General features: G+C 43.9%; 1 protein-coding gene across 1 annotated transcript in view; it reads right to left on the bottom strand.

The window, feature by feature from the left end:
- Window positions 1–8,276, bottom strand: part of LOC137228764 (centrosomal protein of 78 kDa-like) — a 31,533-nt gene extending 23,257 nt beyond the window's left edge. The window contains exons 1-5 of the mRNA XM_067745627.1: window positions 7,801–8,276; window positions 4,363–4,454; window positions 4,119–4,190; window positions 2,949–3,052; window positions 778–952 (exon numbers count right to left, since the gene is read on the bottom strand). Coding sequence (XP_067601728.1) covers window positions 778–952; window positions 2,949–2,966 — 193 coding nt within the window. The 5' untranslated portion in view covers window positions 2,967–3,052; window positions 4,119–4,190; window positions 4,363–4,454; window positions 7,801–8,276. The remainder of the gene's footprint in view (window positions 1–777; window positions 953–2,948; window positions 3,053–4,118; window positions 4,191–4,362; window positions 4,455–7,800) is intronic.
- Window positions 8,277–20,012: the final 11,736 nt, after the last annotated feature.

Raw genomic sequence — 20,012 nt, 5'->3', positions numbered from 1 at the left:
CAAATTTACTGACATGCTAAGATGGTCATACTGAATTAACTGAAAAAAGTTATAAAATTTGGAGTAATCCCACTTGCATAAAAAAGGGAGAGGTACTCATTTTTGTAGTCTTACAGTTTTTAAAAAGTGCTACCAGCCAGTGTTTGTGAGAGGCAGGCTTCATTCACATCCACTCTTGGGGTGGACTACAAATTGGCATAGCCTTTCTGGGTGGTAATTTGGCAATGTGTATGAAAAGTCTTAAAAATATGTCACACTTAGTCATTCCACTTGTAGTACCTTATTCTACAGAAGTAAGCCCGATGGACACAGAGATGTATATATAATGTATTCACATTGTTTCTGACAGGGAAAAGCAAACTGTCTCAATCTAATTGCAAAGAATTGATTAAACTATGGGACATCAATATGATGGAACACTACATGATACCTCATTAAGTGAAAAAAGCAGGAATATGAAATAGCAAGTATACTACAATTCTATTTTTGTAATCTCTAAGTGTACAAATATACTTATAGAAAACAATAAAAAGACTGAGAATATATACACCAAAATGAACAGTGATTATGTCTGGGTGTTAAATTTATAGGTAATTGTTCTCTTGTTACTCTGTATTTTCTGTAAAGAATATATGTAACTCTTAGAGAAAGTTTAAAAGCAACATAAAAGCTATCAGAAAAATGAGGCCTTAAAAAAAGTCCTATCACAACAGTATCATGCCAAAAGCTAAGCATATATTACATTAAAAATTCAGTATTTTCAATTTAAGAATTTACCTCCAAGCCATAAATCCTCACTAAGAGATTCTGCAAAAGCACGAGCACCCAGGTCACCAACGAGCTTGTTGCAGTTCAGAGCGATGCGCCTCAAACCAGGCATACAGTCAAGATCAGGTCTCCCGGAACGAAGACTCTCAGCCCAGGTTTCTTCATGCCTTCTGGTAGTCTGATACTTCAAAGATCTAATGGGATGAAATTAAGATGCTTCAATAAGGAAACAGGACGTGCCTACTGAGCATGGCTCATTACGTCAGAGATTTACACACACACATATCACGCATATGTGCCAGGAGCATCAAGCTGAGAAACTGAACAGTCAGTTCTGCTTTACGAGTCCAGTGACCCACATTCTAGTCGGTCAGGGATTAGATTCCAGCCACTGGATGACCTGTTTTTGAACAGTTATGTAAAGCTGGATAACTCAATTACAGTCTAAGAATTATTTTCCTTATCTTCTAAGTCAGGGACTTGATTCTAAATTCTATCATTGCTGAGGCTCTAAATTGCATCATTCTGTCCTCCAATGGTCTCCAAACACCTGACTGGGCAACCCATAAGAAAACTTTTTAATATGCATCTTATTTTTTAACAAATTATATACACAAAGTTCTATACATATAATTTAGGTACATTATAAACTACACAGATATTTTTTAAATGATACAAAGCTAAATAGGTTCTAATATTTTCTTTTCCTAACTCCTAAGGCATTACTGAATTTTATTTATTTTTAAAAAGTATTTATTTATTTATTTGTTTCTTTGTTTGGCTGTGTTTGGCTGTACCAGGTCTTTAGTTGCGGCCTGCCGGATCTTTTACTTATTGCATGTGGGATCTAGTTCCTTGAGCAGGGATCGAACACACGCCCCCTGCATTGGGAGCGCAGTGTTAACTGCTGGACCGCCAGGGAAGTCCCAGGCATTATTTTTAAAACTATATTTACAAAATGGATCTTACATGCTACCTAGGGTGTGGACACAAACTTCAGAGGCCTGGACCATGCACAGCCAGTTTGATGTGCCTTGGGAAGATAATGGTTTGACATTTAACCACAAGTCTTGTCTTAAAGACATTCAATTCTTTATATTCATAAAATCAATTTTGGTAACAGGGAACACTGACTTTAAATCAAAAAAGTCTTGTTACATTCTTGAAAACATAAAAGACTCAAAGTGCCTTTGACACTCTAAAAGCAAAATCATTAGTGTCATTTTCCTATTAACAATGGCTTATAAAAGCTCCAAGCAGAAATAACAGCAATCACTTACACAGTGCTTAGTATGTGCCAAGCACTATTTATACAAATGAGTTCACTTAAACCTCACAACGAGGCATAGACGTTAAGTGATTTGTCCATGGTCACTAGCTATGAAAAGGGAGAAAGGGAATTTGAACCTAGGCCATTTGGCTTCGGCACCCAAGTTCTTGACTGTTCTCTACCCGAGGGGTCAATGGACTTGCCCTGTATAGGCTCAAAGAATTTTTCAATTTCTAAAATCTAAATTTAAACATTTCCAGCTTTGTGGGCTATACAGTTTCTGTTGCAACTACTCAACCCCACTGGCGTAGGCTGAAAGTAGCCATAGCTACCATGTAAACAATGGGTTCCACTATGTTCCAAAAAACTTTCTTTAAAAAATCAGGCGACGGGCTGGATCTGGCCCACCAGCCATAGTTTACCTATCCCTGATCTGCACCATCAAACTATTAAAAAGACTTCATGTCAAATTATTAAATAATTTAGGCCTAAATACAGTAATTATAACCACTGTAAAGTTGTTAAGGCATTAAAAACTGTATTTACAAGTTGCCGATGTAGTGATGTTTATTAGTTTATAAACTACAGCAGCTAATAGACACTTGATTCATTTAAATCTTGAAGACTATAAAGGCATAGTTTCTTCACAGCATCACAATCAATGTTTTCAGTAACTAAAAATACATAGAAGTATTATTATGTATTATATATTAAATCTCCTATTTCTAAAATTAAGTGGACTATCTTTACTAAATGGTAGAATCCCAAACTGAAAACTGGTCTTATTCTTTCAACAAAACGAAAGATGCACTCACAGGTATCAAAAGACAAAAATTAACTGCCATCTGTGTCAATGTATTAATGTGCTTCAATCACATATGTTTTCATGAAAGTTTAAACATAAAATCACCTTTAAGATCTTGGCCATGTAATCTGCTCCCTGCCATGTCAGATTATACCCCGTGAAGTTTACTGTCTTAAGAGTGATAGAGTTCTTTACACCTTGCCAAATAACTAAAAGGAAAAAAAAAAAAACCCACACACACAGTAAGATGAAGAGCCTATACATTTGTCAATCTTGACTTATTTGCTTTTCTTGAGTCAATTGGAGGTTTACAGCCACATTCTTAAAATCATTAACTACAATCTTCCCAAACAGGTAATTGATGAACTGATGCATTCTAAAGCTTGTCAGTAACAAAGTTATTCCAGTTTACAGCAACAGTTTAATTCTATTTAGATACTAAAACTGAATACACTGGATACTGCAAACTTTCTTCCCAACCACTCAGTAAAGTACTACATACTTTTGAGACAAAGGAAAAAAAAGAAAAACCTAAAGAGCATAAGACTCTTCCGATTTTCAGTTCCAATGATACATGCCAACCTTGATGATCAATCAGCGATTTAAATGTCAACTATAAACCCAGTATTTTATTAGCTGCTATGCAGTATACTAGAGCAATAGAAGAGGGAGGACCTCAAACCCTCTGTTTCCTCAAATTGAAAGGCAGGCTTCCTTACCCCTTCAGACCACTAATGGACACAGGGAACGTACACTAATGTTTCAGGACCCCAATCAAGAATCACCTGCTTTGTGATTAGGTCCATCATACACCCTCACCAACACCACTGAGTTTGCTGCTCCTACGGGATGTTACATATATATCCTATTTGAATACATACCACAGTGCATTATAATTATGATTGCAGATAGATGTTCTAACAATTTAAAGAGAATGATGACTTTTTTGCTCTTTACATCTTGCTATTTCCCTTCCCATAATATTTCTTGAAGAGAAACCATAAAAATATAAAGAAACACAAAAAACAGGAAATATACAAAACGTGTGGTTTGTGGCTTAACACAAACTTAAGTAAGATTAATTCTGACAGTATCCAGCATGACAAACTTCCATGGTACAAATGAGAATGGACCAAGGTTTGAGCAGGTACAGGAGACAATCCACGCATGCACAACACCAAGAAAAGGTAGACAGGAAAAGGTAGACAGACATGGTGTGTAGGAAATCACGAGACCAGTCCGATGGGAAGAGACTTAAACAAGACTGAAACTCACTTTCGAAACCTCCGTCTCCAACTGGACAATTCGCAAGACACAGGTTCACCAAAGTGGCCAAATATTCAATCCCTTTAATGGGGAGGAACAGTTTAAAATTTTATTGCTTTAGTTTGCCCCAAAAGCAACTATCAAAGGTTGGCAGGACACAATGAAGGCTTAATTTTGTTAACATAGTTAAGTCTCTCTCTCTCAGAACTAGCCCACTTAGCTCCAGGTTCCTTAGCGCACCCGATGCACTTACACAGCCTTCATGAGCTTTACACAACTGGAAGGTCACATCTTTATTTCTTACCGCAGGAACACGACTTCTGTAAACTTCATTTCTGTCACAACCTAAAGCAAAAATATTGTAAAATGAGTGGTTTAAACCATACATTTTATCATCATTAAAAAGCACCTAAATAAAAAGAAAAAAAGCATCTGCTCTGTGCTAAGGATTAGAAACGACTCCTGCCCTTAAAGCCTTCATTAAGGAGGAAGATGTATAAACTCAAAATTTCAATCACATGAGATAAATAAACATAACCTTTATGCATAGAGGTGCCTATGGAGGCAAAAAGTTATATCTAAGTGACAGCTTCATGAGAACCCTGAAGTAGAATCTAGAAAGATGAGGCTATGCAGAGTTGGAGTAGGAGGTGCATTAACTGCAGAGGGAACATCTGTGAAAAGACACTCAAGCCTGACTCCTGCTGGGCACTGTAAATACTTCAGGTGGGGACGACTAAAGGCCAGGGGTCCAAGTGTGAGAAGAGACACAAAGGAAAATAGAGATGCTGGCAGAAGCAAGCCTGGGAGAGAGCATGGCTTTTATCCCACAGGTGACGAGGCCTGGGACTACCACTAGCTGAGTAAGGGTGCCTCCGCTGATTAGAAAAAGGCGCCCCGCTGCTGAAGGACCAATTAGACAAAGGGAGTGATCCCAGAAAGTTCCCCTTCCTCAGGGCCAAAGAACGCCATGATGGGGCTTCCCTGGTGGCGCAGTGGTTGAGAGTCCGCCTGCCGATGCAGGGGACACGGGTTCGTGCCCCGGTCCGGGAAGATTCCACATGCCACGGAGCGGCTAGGTCCGTGAGCCATGGCCGCTGAGCCTGCGCGTGCGGAGCCTATGCTCCACAACGGGAGAGGCCACAACTGTGAGAGGCCCGTGTACCGCAAAAAAAAAAAAAAAAGAGCCCCATGAGGCTTGGCCCAGCACAGTGCAGACTACACGCCTCCGTGTAGAGCACACGCTGGGTGGCTAGTATGAACTAACTCTGTGTGGGCAAGCCATTAGCAGCATTATTTTAAGCATAGCTTTTTATGTTACAAGATCACTCAACCCGAGTAGGCAGATGAACTTAGGGGAGCTGAGCCCAGGAGCTGTGAAAGCACCCAGGAGTTTCTGCCATAGTCTGGGCAAAATGTAATATGGATGAAGAAGCAAATTTAAGAGGAGGCCAAAATCTACAAGCTAGCCCCACTGGATTCAAGACATAAAGGAAGTTCAGTGAAGGAACTCTGAAGAGAAAGGGCTCAACAATAAATTTTTGTTACATTCAATGTAAAATATGTGGCAAAATTAAGTACAGTGGCCTTTAAGGTCCTTTCCAGCTCTAATTTCTTTTGATTTCTAACTTATTACTCTGCTTAAGTAAAGTCCCTTCAGAGGTACAGAACAGTTCTTACACCTGAATGGGATGCAAAGAATAATCTGACTTCTGTTCACCAGGGGATGAATTGAACTGTCCTTGCAGGAGAGAGAACAGATGGTGTGAACCCCAGATCCTAGTAAAGGGCCAGGCACACGATAAGTATTCAGCTTTTCGAAAACAAACGAACAATCATTTCCTTTCCTAGATCTTCACACCCTTCCTCTGCTGGCTACTTTCTCTCAGCTTATAAACATCCTCAAATATACCCACTTAAAAAACTCTCAGACCTATGACTCTTTGGATATTCTTGTGGATAACCTAAGTCTCTCCCATGCCTTCAAACACCTGTCCTTCCAGAAAGCCCAGATCTGTATCTTGGGCCCAGACCTGGCCCCTCTACCAGGCCCCTCTAAAGCACTGAAGATCAAGTAAGATCCTCTCCCCACCTCCAATCCCTCTCTACTGTGCTCTGTATCTCACAAAAAGATGCAGCTATAAACTGTCACCCACACTTGCTGCCCTCCCTTTTCTAACTGGTCACCAGGCCTCACCCATTCTCTCTCAGATCTGCAAAATCCAGTTCCACCTTTTATAACTTAAGTGGGACCCTTTGATTACAATTCACGCTGCACCCAATCAACTGCCTTCCACATGGAGGTCCCAGTGAGCCTCTAAACCAGAATTCCATTTCACTGTTCTTTGGTGTTTCCCACAGCCTTCAGGATAAACATCCAAACTTCTGACATGACAAACAAGGCCCCTTTCTGTGGGGCCCCAATAGGTTTCCAGTATCAACTCTCATTGCTTTCCCAAACCCTGAGTTCCAGTCCTGTACCTGAGTTTTGCCATATTTTTTTATATTTCTCAAACTTTGACACACACTGCTCCCTCCTGCCACCCCAGGAGCTTCTACATATCCTTAGAAAGGATGGCACCTCCTCCAAGAGCCTACCCTGAACTTTCCCTTCCAAGATTCTATGCTCTGCAAAGGGGAAAGATGGCGGGGAGGGATACATTAGGAGTTTGGGAATAACATATACACACGACTATATATAAAATAGATAATCAACAAGGACCTATTGCATAGCACAGGGAACTCTACTCCATATCCTGTAACAAACTGTACGGGAAAAGAATCTGAAAAGGAATGGATATATGTATAACTGAATCACTTTGCTGTACACCTGAAACTAACACAATATTGTAAATCAACGATACTCCAATATAAAATAAAAATTAAATTAAAGAAAAAAGAGATTCTATGCTTTGTAGCACCAGAACTCACTTCTTCCAGAACACTGACTACTGTGCTTGTGTTTACTTGCCACCCAGTAGAAGGGGAGCTTACCTAGGGCAGAAGCGTCGTCTCCAGCAGCCCTTGGTTCTGACAACTCATTCAAGTACCAGGATACTTTACACACATAACCTGCTTAATTAATTCTAAGAACCCACAGAAAGAGTGGTTTTTAATGTCATTTTACAAGTGTGGGGATTGTAGCGCAAAAGAAACCTGCCCAGGCCACAGAGAGCATAAGCCCTGGAATTCAAACTCTAAGCTGCCTTCACACTGGTGCTCTTTCCACTATAGGATACTATTGAAAAAAAATTTCTTTTTCCTGAGCCCTGTTTGAATGGAAAGGAAATGAAGCTGGGATATATCAATTTCCTAATCGCTTTGGTCTGTACCAGGCAAAGTCATTCAACACACCAGGTAACATCTGTGCAACCATTAACGACGCTCCAAACTGTGCTAAGTGTTCTACATTGTAGAGTCTACAAGCATTAACAGAGTGAGACCTTGTAACCTCCACAGAGAGTGGGTCCTGTTAAGCCCATGCAACAGATGAGAACACTGAGACCTAGAAGCCTTAAAGCACTCGGCCGGGGTCACCGAGCTGGCAGGGGTCCTAAGCCGCACGCCCCGTCTAGTGCACGCACACCCGGGCACTGGGCACCGGTTCTAGTGCCCACCCTCCACCTTGCACCATCTAAAACCCCGCTTCTCAGCGCCCACATGAGGGCCACTGGAAGCGGGAACTACAAACCTGTCTCGCCAAGCCGTGGCTGGAAGAAACTCTGGATACAGATCACGGGCAGAGGGTGCTCATGAGCGGCGTCCAGTCAACCCCACGGAGGCGGTCGGCGTTGAAGTCCAGCAGCCCTCCCACAGGGAAGCGCGAACGGCGGGCAGAGGCAGCGAGTCCTGCAGCGCACACAGCTCCTCACAGCGCCAGAAGTCGGCCACGCTGTCGCGGCGCAGCTTCACCGAGTGATCATGGCCGGAGCGTGGCCTCGGGGACGCTGGCTGCGGACACGATGCCCACAGCCGCCTGGCGGTCCCTGCTCGCCTCCCGGTCCCTCGGGCGCCCACCGCCCGGCGGCTGCGGCGCCGCAGCGTGGGCAGGACCCACGTAGCAGGCGGAAGACGCAGGGCCACGGGCCCCAGCTACGCCGGCCCCCTCCATGCCACGACCCCGTGACCCCGCATCGCCGGCTGTTGGCGCCGGCCTCAACGCCCCGCGAGACGCGGCGCGGCGGTTTAAACTTCCGGGCGGGACCTTGGGGGCGGGGCTCGAGGACGTCAGCGCACGCCCTGTGCGCCAGCACGCAGCCCCGCCTCCCAAGGGGACCCGGCTTGAGGAGCAGTGGTGGAAGCTTCGAGACTAGGACGGCGCGAAAGGTAGGCGGTGTGGAGAATTTGGGGTTTCGAAAACGCGTTTGCTGACTGATCCAAACAAAAGTGAGACATGATTGTATCAGCGCATTTTAAAAGTAAACTCCCACTAAGTGTCTGTGCTCGCGCCGCCCAGGAGAGAGTGTGCACTTCGTGAGGGACACAGGAAAGGCTGAGTGAACGTTTGCCTGTGGTCCGTTACCTGGTGCGCGGGTGTGTGAATTTCTGCGGAGAGCCCTTAATTTCTGTAGTTTCTGCTGACTTGACACGGTGGTTGGCAAACGGTGACGTGTTCCGTGCATTCAGGACATGATCGTGGTTACTAATAATCACTTTGTTTATTTATTTGTACTGACAACTCCGAGAATTTACTACTGAATATCCACTTTACAGAGGAGAAACTGAGGTGTAGGAAGTGAAGTGACTGAGTGAGAGGAAGGACTCAGACGATTGGTGTCAGTAAATTAACCCTGCAAGGAGGCCGTTAGACCGCAGTGGCTCTAGTGATGCGGCTGCTTACGTAAACCAACCAAAATCTAAGCCTGTCAACGCCTCAGGGTGACGAAAACCGCTGAGGACAACCAGTCACAAACCACCAACTAGGCGTTAAAGCCATAGCAAATCAGTCATTTCCTTGCTCTGCTTCTGCCCTTTTAAAATAAACATCTCTGCAGCTCCTGTGGCTGGAGTGCTCCTCACCTCTTCCGCTTTGTGGTGCCTGAATTGAATCTATTTTTGCTCACATAAAGTGTTAAAACTTTAAATATGCCTCAGTTTGTCTTCCAAGATTGGCCGTAGAAGTTGGATTTGTGTCCAGTTTCTAGAACAGTGGTCGTCCTCTGGTCAGGCCTTAGGCGTTACGTGTACAACGTTCCTCTTCTACCACCACCTTCTGGATGCCTCCACCCACTACCAGCTCCCACACATCAGATCCCCTAGATGTGGTCAGCAGTGGCTTTTACATGCAACGTGCTCACATTATAACATCGCAGACACTCCTGTGTCCTCCAGCCAGTGTGTGAAGTGAAACATTACCATTCCTGTTGGAGAGTCCCTGGTGTGACCACTTTCCCAAACACAGCCACTCCCCAGCTGACCCTGGACTGTATTTTCTTTGGGGTCTGTTTTTCTTCAGATGATTTTCTAGTAATTTATACAAATATGTGAATCTGGATAAACTAATATATTTTACTCTCAATTTCAGGTTGCGTCCTTTGCTCTCCAGCAATCATTGGAGTGCTGTTTTCAATATGTCCACGCAGGGATTCAAAATAACAAAAATGCTTTTGAAAAATAATGTTGTAGGTTGACAGAGTGGTTTATAAATTATAGCATATGCTTATGCTCTTAATTCTGCCTCACAACCCTGCTTATCATGGCTGGAATTGCTGCTACCCCTGTGGGGTCAGCTGTGGGCTGGCTGTAGCCGGGCTGGGGGACTGACGGGGCCACATGCCTCTTATGCCCCAGCTAGTAACTGGGGCTTGTGCTCATGGCGGTAGCAGTGCTCCGAGAGGGAGAGTAGAAGCATCGTGGGACCTAGTTCTGAGCTGGCACACCATCGTTTCTGCTGCCTTCTATTGGCCATGGCAAGTCACCTAACTTTAAGGGTGGGGAAATCAAGTCTGCCTCTTGATGGGAGAAGTTGGAATGTTACATTACAAACAGTGAGGACACAAGGAGTCAACCTGGAGCTATTTTTGCAATTTGGGATGGCGCTTGTTGCCTTCCTCGAGGAGGACGTCCAAAACCATTTTTCAAACATCTCAGGTTCCTGTAAATCTCCACCTCTGGTTTGGCGACCCATAAAAATTCCCAGTCAGTTTTGGTGAGGGGACACTTGGTGACAGTGTTGTCTTTCGAAATGAGTAGTTCCGTTACCGACATTACATTGCTCCCCATACATTATTTATAAGGTTTCCCTGTTTGTATGTGCAAACTATTTGTGTGTATATTTTGAGAAATACATTGTACAGGCCTCTTTTTTATTTCTTCCACACACCCTAGAGATGTCATAGAGGCGGTAAATGTGTCCAACTTTTTGAGAAATTGGAACAATCAAGACTTACCTGTATGGAATGCTGTTAACGATGTCAGTTCCCGCGACAGTACCTTTCATCTGAGACACTTAGGGACTGTTAACAGATTAAAAGTAGTAAAAGACGCGGATAGAGAGAATTTTCATTATCTTGTGCTCTGAAATCTTGGATTTTCGTTGGTTTGAATGGGCCTGAAAATGTATTTTTTTTAGTAGGGACATAGAAGCCTCTAGCGGTATTCTTAATAAAGCAAGGTGAGTTATAAGCAATCGTCTGATGGAGGGTAAATGTACCACACTCCAGTTTAAGAAAAATACAATATAAAAGTCTTACCATGTTAGAAAATCTTTATATGATCTTTTGTAAAAAAAAAAAAAAAAGCTTCAAGAAACAGAAAGACATGACACCATATTCAGTTTCAAGTCAGTGACTTGTAAGCAAGGCAAAGCAAAGACAGTCTGATTAAGGCCATTGCATTGTTCTGGCATTTTTTAGGTCTCACCCATTTCTGTGGCCTTTTTAGAACCTAAGCTTCTAGGGCACAGAGAACTTCATCTTGACGTAGGGCTGAGCAAATGCACGAGCATTTCTCAATAAGTAGGCATTAAATTCTTAGTCCAGGAGGGGCCTTGAGATGCCCTCTCTTTACTCCTTGGTAGAACTGTTTTAACCATCCCGCGAAAACAGATTTTTTTCTTTAAATCTCAAAATTCAGAGATTCCACAATCAGAACTTCCTTCTCATATTGCCATGTGGTCTGCTGTGGGCATCTGTCGAATGGTGTGAACTCTGCGTGGGGAGTCTGGCCTACCCTCGAGGCCCACGGTTTGGGCTGCGGTGGTGCCATGCTGTGCTCAGGGGCCTTCTTTTTTGGAAGTCTGGGCTCCAGTGAGCCTTGGTCATGCTCTTTTATGGAACCTTGGGTGCTAGACCACTCTGACCCTCAGTCTCATTTGCAGGTTCTGGGGAGGATTAAATGAGCTCATGTGATATCCAGGTGACTGAGGCAGAGTCGGCTCGGGATGAATCTTTGCTTCGTTTTCATTAGCTGCGGAGAAGACGATGACAGCTTGGTGCCTCTCCAACTTTAATACGGGTATGCCTCTCTTGTGGATCTTGTTAAATGCAGGCTGGTATTCAGTAGTTCTGGGTGGGGCCTGGATTCTGTGCTTCTAACAAGCTCCTAGGTGACGGTGACGCTGAGGGCAAGGGTTTGGCACCTGCGTTTCTCCCTTTCCGGAAGAGCAGGATGTCTGCCGCACCCCCACCCGAGAGGAGAAAACATCCGCAACGTGACTACTAGGAACCAGCTTCCCTCACATGCAAGGGTCCGGTACCACTGCTCCCAACCATTCTGTCTGAGGCGCAGCAAGCCAAAACACTGAAATGCTGAGGTTTGCAGCAAAGAGGAGGTTTATTCACAGGGCAGCCAAGCGAGGACGTGACGTGACAATAGGTCTCAAATGCGCCTCCCCAAAGGCAAGGGGCTTTGGGTATCTGTGGGATAAAGAGTAAAGAAGCAGGGCAGTATGAGGCATGGGGAGCGTGAGGAAAGGTGATTGGAAAAAGGTGTGCTCATCATTGTTCTGAGCTGGCGTAACTAGGCTACAGGCCTCGGCACATTCTCAGGCTGGAGTTGGGGAAAACAGGAGCAGAATGGAAGATGACAGCGTGTGAAGGAGGTGTGGTGTCCATAGGTTCGGGGTCTGACGTGCTTCCTGCTGAAGCTCCGATGCCCGCCAAAGCAGTGAATGGGGTGCTGGGGAAAACAGGAGCAGAATGGAAGATGACAGCGTGTGAAGGAGGTGTGGTGTCCATAGGTTCGGGGTCTGACGTGCTTCCTGCTGAAGCACCGATGCCCGCCAAAGCAGTGAATGGGGTGCTGGGGAAAACAGGAGCAGAATGGAAGATGACAGCGTGTGAAGGAGGTGTGGTGTCCATAGGTTCGGGGTCTGACGTGCTTCCTGCTGAAGCACCGATGCCCGCCAAAGCAGTGAATGGGGTGCTGGGGAAAACAGGAGCAGAATGGAAGATGACAGCGTGTGAAGGAGGTGTGGTGTCCATAGGTTCGGGGTCTGACGTGCTTCCTGCTGAAGCACCGATGCCCGCCAAAGCAGTGAATGGGGTGCTGGGGAAAACAGGAGCAGAATGGAAGAGGACAGCGTGTGAAGGAGGTGTGGTGTCCATAGCTTCCATATTAGAGGTACTGCCTGCCTGATCTGAGAGCAGAGAGTGAAAGTGGGAGAGGCTCTTCCTAGATTCTAACTCCTCTGAATTTATAGCACTGGCTCTGCCTGGCTTTATGACATATCCATTGTAAGTGTCACAGAGAAGGAGCGGTCGGGGCAGGGGGTGAGGCAGGGGTCACATGCAAGCCCAGCTGGTGGCTTAACCCCAGCCCAAAGGCAAAGGGAGGGGCCCCTTCTGGACTTTCTAGTGGCTGGGACGTCTGGCTGTGGGTGGCAGGTGTTTGGCACCAGCTGGGCCACCATGCGGAGACTGTTGGAGACTGTGGAAGCCTCCTCCAGAGCTCACCCTGCCTGGGGACTGGCTCTGCAGGCCCCTCAGCCCTGCGTATGTATCGGCCAGGCCTTCCCCACCACGGGGCCCAGAGGCCAGAGCCTGCTCAGACCTGAGGGCAGGAGGCAGCCAGAGCTTACCAGGCTGTGGGCCACCTCGTCCGGAGACCTCCCCAGCTCCTCTGCGAGATCTGGAGACAGGATCGCCTTCTCCAGGGCTGCTCAGCTGCCAGCATCACCATGAGCCAGGTGGCCAAGGTTTCTGAGCAGGAGATGCAGAGCCCTGATCCGACTGGATGCTGCACCCCACGATGTCCCTTCCTGGCAGATAGGTTCTTTCTTCACTTCTTTTTTGCAATTTGGTAAAAGAACATTTAAACCTTGGCCTGTCCTTCAGGGTATATAGATGGTAGTGGCTTAGCCGGGATTCGATCCAAGCCTGTGTGGTTCCAGAGCTTGTGCTCTGGACTGTGGTGCCTCCTTATCGTATATGCTTCATGTGTTACTTGTTTTTTTTTTTCCTTGTAGTCCTTATGGTACTTAGCCCTAAGTGCCATACCTGTAACAAACAGCTACACTGCCCTGTAGGAGGTCTTCTTTTGTTCAACGCCTGAATTGGTCATCCACCACACTGTGTTCTAATCTCAGAAGATACAGGTCAGGGACCACCAGTTGTCAGCATGGCACCATTCCATATTTCTAATTGAGGCTTGAAGCCTGTATTTTCCCTTTGTCTAGTTTGAAGGATCCAGATATGTAAAGATGATATTCTAGATAAATCATGGGCTATCCTGAAAGAAATTCACCAGTGAATTGTTCCGTATGGATTAGAAGCCAGCTTCTCTGGCCTTCCTGGAGTATATCCAGTAAGGCGTCTCATTCATGTCTAGAAAGCAAATATATCATTTATTGCAACTTCAGCGTGGAGCGATGTATTGGTATAAAGTACGATCAACACAATTTGGTCATTGTGAGTATGACAGCTGGGTCCACTCTTTACTACACATATGTAACTCTAGGGATTCTTATGCCCAAGGGAGGAGACGTACTCTTGGCTGTCTAGGACAAGGGACGCATGTGTTGTTATTCAGGAGCTGGAAGCTTCAGCATGACAGGTAGGAATTGAACAATCCTGGTCCACACATCACTTGACCTTGCTTAAAACTTGTTTCTTTGGCTTGCTTCATTGGAGTGTTTTCTCCCTCCTGGGGCTGACATTGTCTGTTATGTATCACGCATGAGACATGTAGAAGTTTCAGAACCCAAAATCATATAGATCAGTAAAAATGTATATATATATATATATATATATATATATAAACCTGTTGAAACTCACACTGGGCATAATTCATATATTCCAAAATCAGTTTGACCCTCTGCTCATGAGATTCTTTTTATGGTATGTCCCAGCAAATCTGGGCTTCCATCCCCAATAAATTTTGGGGTTGGAGGACACAAAAGCTTTTGCTCAGACCTAAATTCTGTCTAAAAAAAGGGAAATATTATAAGCCCTTTGTAACCTCTCCAAGAGCAGAAATGATTTACAGCTGTGGCATTGAACCATAATTCCTCGATCTCATTTGAGAAGAGTTCAGTTAGAAACAGTGTCTTGATTTTTGTTTCTTTTGTTTCTTCCCTGTTTTCTTGTCTTGCTTACCAACAATCCATTGTAATTCATGAGTTAGTATGGCAGCAGGCTGAGTGTTCCCTGGAGCTCATTAAATGAAGTGTTTTTCCTAAAATGACGTTTGTCTCCTTGTTTTCAGCCCCTCTTCTTTCCTCTGCCCTTGACTATAACCAGAGCTCAGCAAAAGCTGAGTGACTTTGTGCAGACCTTACTTAGGCTCAGCCTTTTTTTCTTCATTATTTTATTCATGGCTCCTCCATTTCATTGTTTGCCTTCTCGAAATGTGTTGAAATCTTTCTGTGGTTGATGACTTCCAAAATATCTTGGCTTTTATTGGTTGATTAATTTTGGTATTTCTACAGTTTTATTTAGATATGGTTTCAGGAGGAACAGAAAGTAAATATATTTCCTAGTCTGCCATCTTGAGCTGAAAATCCCTGTGGATTTTAGCATCCAATGTTCCCATGGGAAAACACCCAACCGTGGCATTAATAGATGTAACACTCAAGATTTCAGCTTTTCTTGAGCAATCACTAAGGATTTCCTATGTGGTCACTTCTAATGGGGAAATTATAACTATCTCATGACGTTGATTTGAGGATTAAATTAGATAATGAACATGAAAATGCTTTGTAAGATTTAAAAATCTGTAAAAATGTTTTTTGTTATTATTTGATTTGTTGCTATTTCAGCTTCACTTGACAGTTGTTTATGACCTTGCCTATGTGAGAAAATGCCCTCTGGGTTATTTTTTTGAAAGCCAGAATGTATTTTTCAACAGCTCAATGGAACTGGCATCATTTGTGAAGGTTAAGGGTGAAGGGGTAAATGTTTCTTGACACCTATCACTTTACAGTGTTCTCAGGAACTAACTGACTCATGTATTCCTCTTCCAAATTTGGTTGAGGACCTCCTACCAGCCACATGCTTTACGTCAGGTGTTGGAAAGCATTTTCTGGATTTTAAATATCTTAGGCTTTGTGGGCCATATACAGTTTCTGTAGCTTCTCCTCCTCTTTCCTCTTCAACAAGCTTTCTAAACGTGAGAACCATTATTAGCTCACAGTCCCCCAGATCCAGGCTGAGAGCCTGATTTGAATCGTGGCCATTATTTGCCAATTCCTGCTCTGCGTCTTCACTGAGGAGGGGGACCATGTTTGAGTAATCCGTTCTTTGAATCAACTGTTGGTCTTCTGGGGCTTGTCCTTGCTCTCCTACAGTCTCTAATCAGCGTGGCATCCAGAGAGATCTTGTTAAAACATAAGTCAGATCATGTCACGCAAATTTCTTCCATGGCTTCTTCACAGAAAATGCAAAGTCCTCAGAGTGCCTCCACAGACCTAGAAATCTGGGTGTCTGTTTCCTCTCTGACTGTTTCCTTCTCCTCTCCAATTTGCTCGCTCTGTTTTCCACACGCTGACATCCTTTCTGCTCCTTGGATACTCCAAGCCTACTCTTGCCTCATTGACTTTCTGCCGCAGGCCAGCCGCAGAAAGAGGATTTCACCGCCCAGGGTCAGAAGGGAAGGGGTAAGGAACTGAAGTAGCACCGACGAATGGGGTCAGAAGCCCATGGGGTCAGAAGGCTGCAATGAGAAGCCCACTCACCGCAACAGAGGATAGACCCCCGCTCGCCGAAACTAGAGAAAGCTCGCATGCAGCAATGAAGACCCAATGCAGCCAAAAATAAATAAATAATACATAAAGTATAGAATCTTAAAAAAATCTATAAAGAATATTACAAGAATAGAATCACAAGCCAGTTTCTCCTTTGAACGTGCATGCAAAATGTGTAAAGAGAAGCACAAACTACATCCATGGTATGTAAAACAATCATATATCAGAATCAAAGTAGCTTTATTCTGGCAATGCAAGGTTGCTTTAATGTCCAGATGTGAAACTGATCCCAGGAATGAATTAGAGTGGGAGAAAAGTCATTTAAAACTGAAATCTTGGGACTTCCCTGGTGGTCCAGTGTTTAGAACATGGTGCTTTCACTGCTGGGGCCCTGGGGTCCAATCCCAGGTCAGGGAACTAAGATCCTGCAAGACATGAGGCAGGGCCCCGAAAAAAAAAAAAAGGAAAGAAAGAAGTCTTAACCAGGAGAAGCACAAGATCGAATAAACATAACAGGTAACACCTTATGAAAAGTAGGTGAAGATTATGGAATATTCTAAAATTTAAAACAAAAAGAAACTTTTAAAGATTCAAAAGGAGGTGACAAATATTGTACATAGGCAAAAATAAAATGAAATAAAATATACAAGTGATGGGAGCCCAAAATTCCAGATGCCCAAGTCCTGTCTCTGAAGATTCTCATTCAATGGGTTCAGGATTTCCTCCTTATTTAAAAACCTACAGGTGATTCTGGTACGATTCACAGACACAATGTAAAGCTTCTCTTTTACAGGAAAGAATACCAGATTATTTTGTTATCTTATAGTTCTACTAACAGGTTGTACTATTGACGGATAAGTGTGCTGTGAAAATGCACCCCCACTAGGGATAAAAAAGGAACTAGTAGTCTCTACTGCTACTTGGTGGCAGCACGCACGTATTGCAAGGGCAATTATTGTAGCAATCCAAATTAGTGGAACATTTTAGAATTGGAAGACGACATACAGATCATCTAGTCAAGCTTCCAACTATTATAGTTGTGAAAACTAAGGCCCATATAAATGAAATGATTTATCTCCAAAGAGCATTAGTGAAAGTATGAAATAAAAAATATCTCTGAACTTTTAATTTAGTGCTGTTTTTATTAATCTCAAGTATTAGCTTAAACTTCAGTGTGACAGATTTGGGATTGAATTCCTGCTCACGTTTACTGATTGCGTGTCTTTTAGTAAGTTACTGAAACACTTTTTTTAAAAATAGACGTATTTAATTATTTATCTTTGGCTGCCTAGGCTCTTCGTTGCTGTGCACGGGCTTTCCCTAGTTGCGGTGAGCGGGGGCTACTCTTTGTTGCAGTACGCGGGCTTCTCATTGTGGTGGCTTCTCGTTGTTGCTGAGCACGGGGTCTAGGTGCGTGGGCTTCAGTAGTTGTGGTTCACGGGCTCTAGCACGCAGGCTCAGTAGTTGTGGCACATGGTCTTAGTTGCTCCGCGGCATGTGGGATCTTCCCGGACCAGGGCTCAAACGTGTGTCCCGTGCACTGGCAGGTGGATCCTTAACCACTGCGCCAACAGGGAAGCCCTACTAATACACTTTTAACTTTGCTTTTCACGTCTGTAAAATGGTGAGCCTTGACTGATACAGAATATGAGATAACCTAGCACTGTTCTTAACACATATATGTAGTTAAAACTTTTTGGCTCTCATCCCTCTTAAACAGCCTCTATCCTCTTAATAATGAATGTGTCTTTCAGCTAGCAGAGCACCCCAGAGCTGACCACATTCTGGCAAGAGATATAGGATTCTTTTTCTTACTGGGGGTTCTTTATACCTGAAATTTGAAGTGCACTTAAACATGAACAACTCTTGTTTATACTGTATTGATGGATTTGATGGATGAATTTTAGAAAGTAATATGCAGGAATTGAGCTGCCTTACCCTCAAGAAATATAATTCGATAGTGGTGGCTAGAACGATAAACAGTGTTTGGACAGGGAGTCCATATTGGATGTGAACTTCCTGTACTCCCATTCGTCTATTAAGAATAAAGAGAATCCTTTCAAAATGTGTTTTAAAGGGCAGTTATTTCTTTCTGCCTCATTTAAGTTACCTGCAAGAAAAAGACAATCTCCTGCATCCTTGTTTAATAGGCTTTTAATATAAAGCAGATAATTTTTTGCAACATTTCCCAAACTTTTCATTATCGAATTGGCTGAGGCTTCTCAACGATTATCATTTCACAACAATATCTCCATCTTCAGCCTCTTTCAATGAATTGGCCTAATAGATGTGCCGTTAAAACAGAGCTTCACTCTCAACGTATTTTTAATTTTGTATTCAAAGGGTATGAAGGATTCAGCCATAACAGTGAGTGGATTTCTGATACGTGCTACATGATGGATGCAACTAAGGGAAAGGAGTCAGGCATGAAAGGCTACATACTGTATGGTTCCATTTATATGAAATGTCCAGCAGTGGCAAATCCATACACACAGAAAAGATTCTACATCAGTGGTTGCCAGGGGTTTGGAAGAGAGGGAAATAGGGAATGACTCCTTAAAATGGGTGTAGGTTTCCTCTTGGTTGATGAAGATGTTTTGCAGCTCGGCAGTGGTGATAGTTGCACAACATTGTGACAGTAGTAAATTCCACTGAATGGTACAGTGACTTGTAAAATGATCCAAATGGTGAATTTTGTGTTATGTTCATTTTACTACAATAAAAAGGAGAAAGAATTCGGGAAAGACTTAGAGTTTGGGAAACTAAGGTGAACTGGTCAAGAAAAAGACAGCTCTATTGTTCAGTTTTCTCTCAGCTCTCCCAGTGCATTAATCCTCAGCAAAAAGTAGGCTGAACTTGTAGATGATAGTCATTCAACACAGTCCAGGGAAAAGTAAATAAAGTAAAACCCAACTCTTCTTCTTTAGCACATGTATGAAAGGTTAACTTGCTGCTCAGCCACGTGGACATTCATGAAGACGTTTCACTTTAGGTGTCCTCTACTTCAGTACTTTACTCACAGCGCATTCACACATGTAGGCAACAGCATTCCTTAATTCGATGGAATCTGCAGCACTGGTTGTGATCAGTCTCATGAAAAGAAAAGGAAAGGTGGCGCGGAAGCCAAGGGAAGAGATTTTCAAGACAGAGACGTTGTTTAAGATCTAACTCGGCTTGGCGGTCACAAAGATAAGGATTGAGAAGTAGTCCCCTGGACTTGTCAACGGAGAAATCATTGGGGGCTTCAAGGAGATCAGTTTCACGAGAGTAGTGGGGCAGAAACCAGATCGCAGTGTAGATGGGGGGGGGAGAAATGGGGGGCAAGTCAAGAAATTGATGGCACAGGGAAAGAAGGGAGGGGTGGATAGGAGGACAGGAGAATGGAATGGAGGAGAGCATTTCCTTGTGGCTCTTTAATATGGCTGGGAGGGGCCAAAAGAGAAGGAGAGCGTGAAGATGTAGGAAGAGGGGGTGGCATCCCGAGCCCAAGGAGGACTGGCCCCTGTCTTCAGCTCCCACCAGCTGGATGGTCCCTCCCTCTAGCTTTCCACGTAGGCTGTGGAAGTTGCCCCTTGCCTCCTTGGATCAGCTGCCCTTGATTCGTTCGTCCTTTTCTTATTTCTCAGCACATCTGGGTCATACGTTATGTGAAGACAAACAAATCACCACTGATGCTTAATTTTCTTGAAAAATGCCCCAGGCAGGTACCATTTTGGAGAACTACCTATTGTGCCTCAGCAAGCCAAAGTAGCCCATTTTTCCTCTCTCATTGGGAGAGATTG

Source organism: Pseudorca crassidens, chromosome 8 (assembly GCF_039906515.1).
Source record: "Pseudorca crassidens isolate mPseCra1 chromosome 8, mPseCra1.hap1, whole genome shotgun sequence".
NCBI lineage: Eukaryota > Metazoa > Chordata > Mammalia > Artiodactyla > Delphinidae > Pseudorca > Pseudorca crassidens.
Note: the sequence above shows the minus strand (reverse complement) of the source record. Positions and strands in the feature narration are given on the sequence as shown.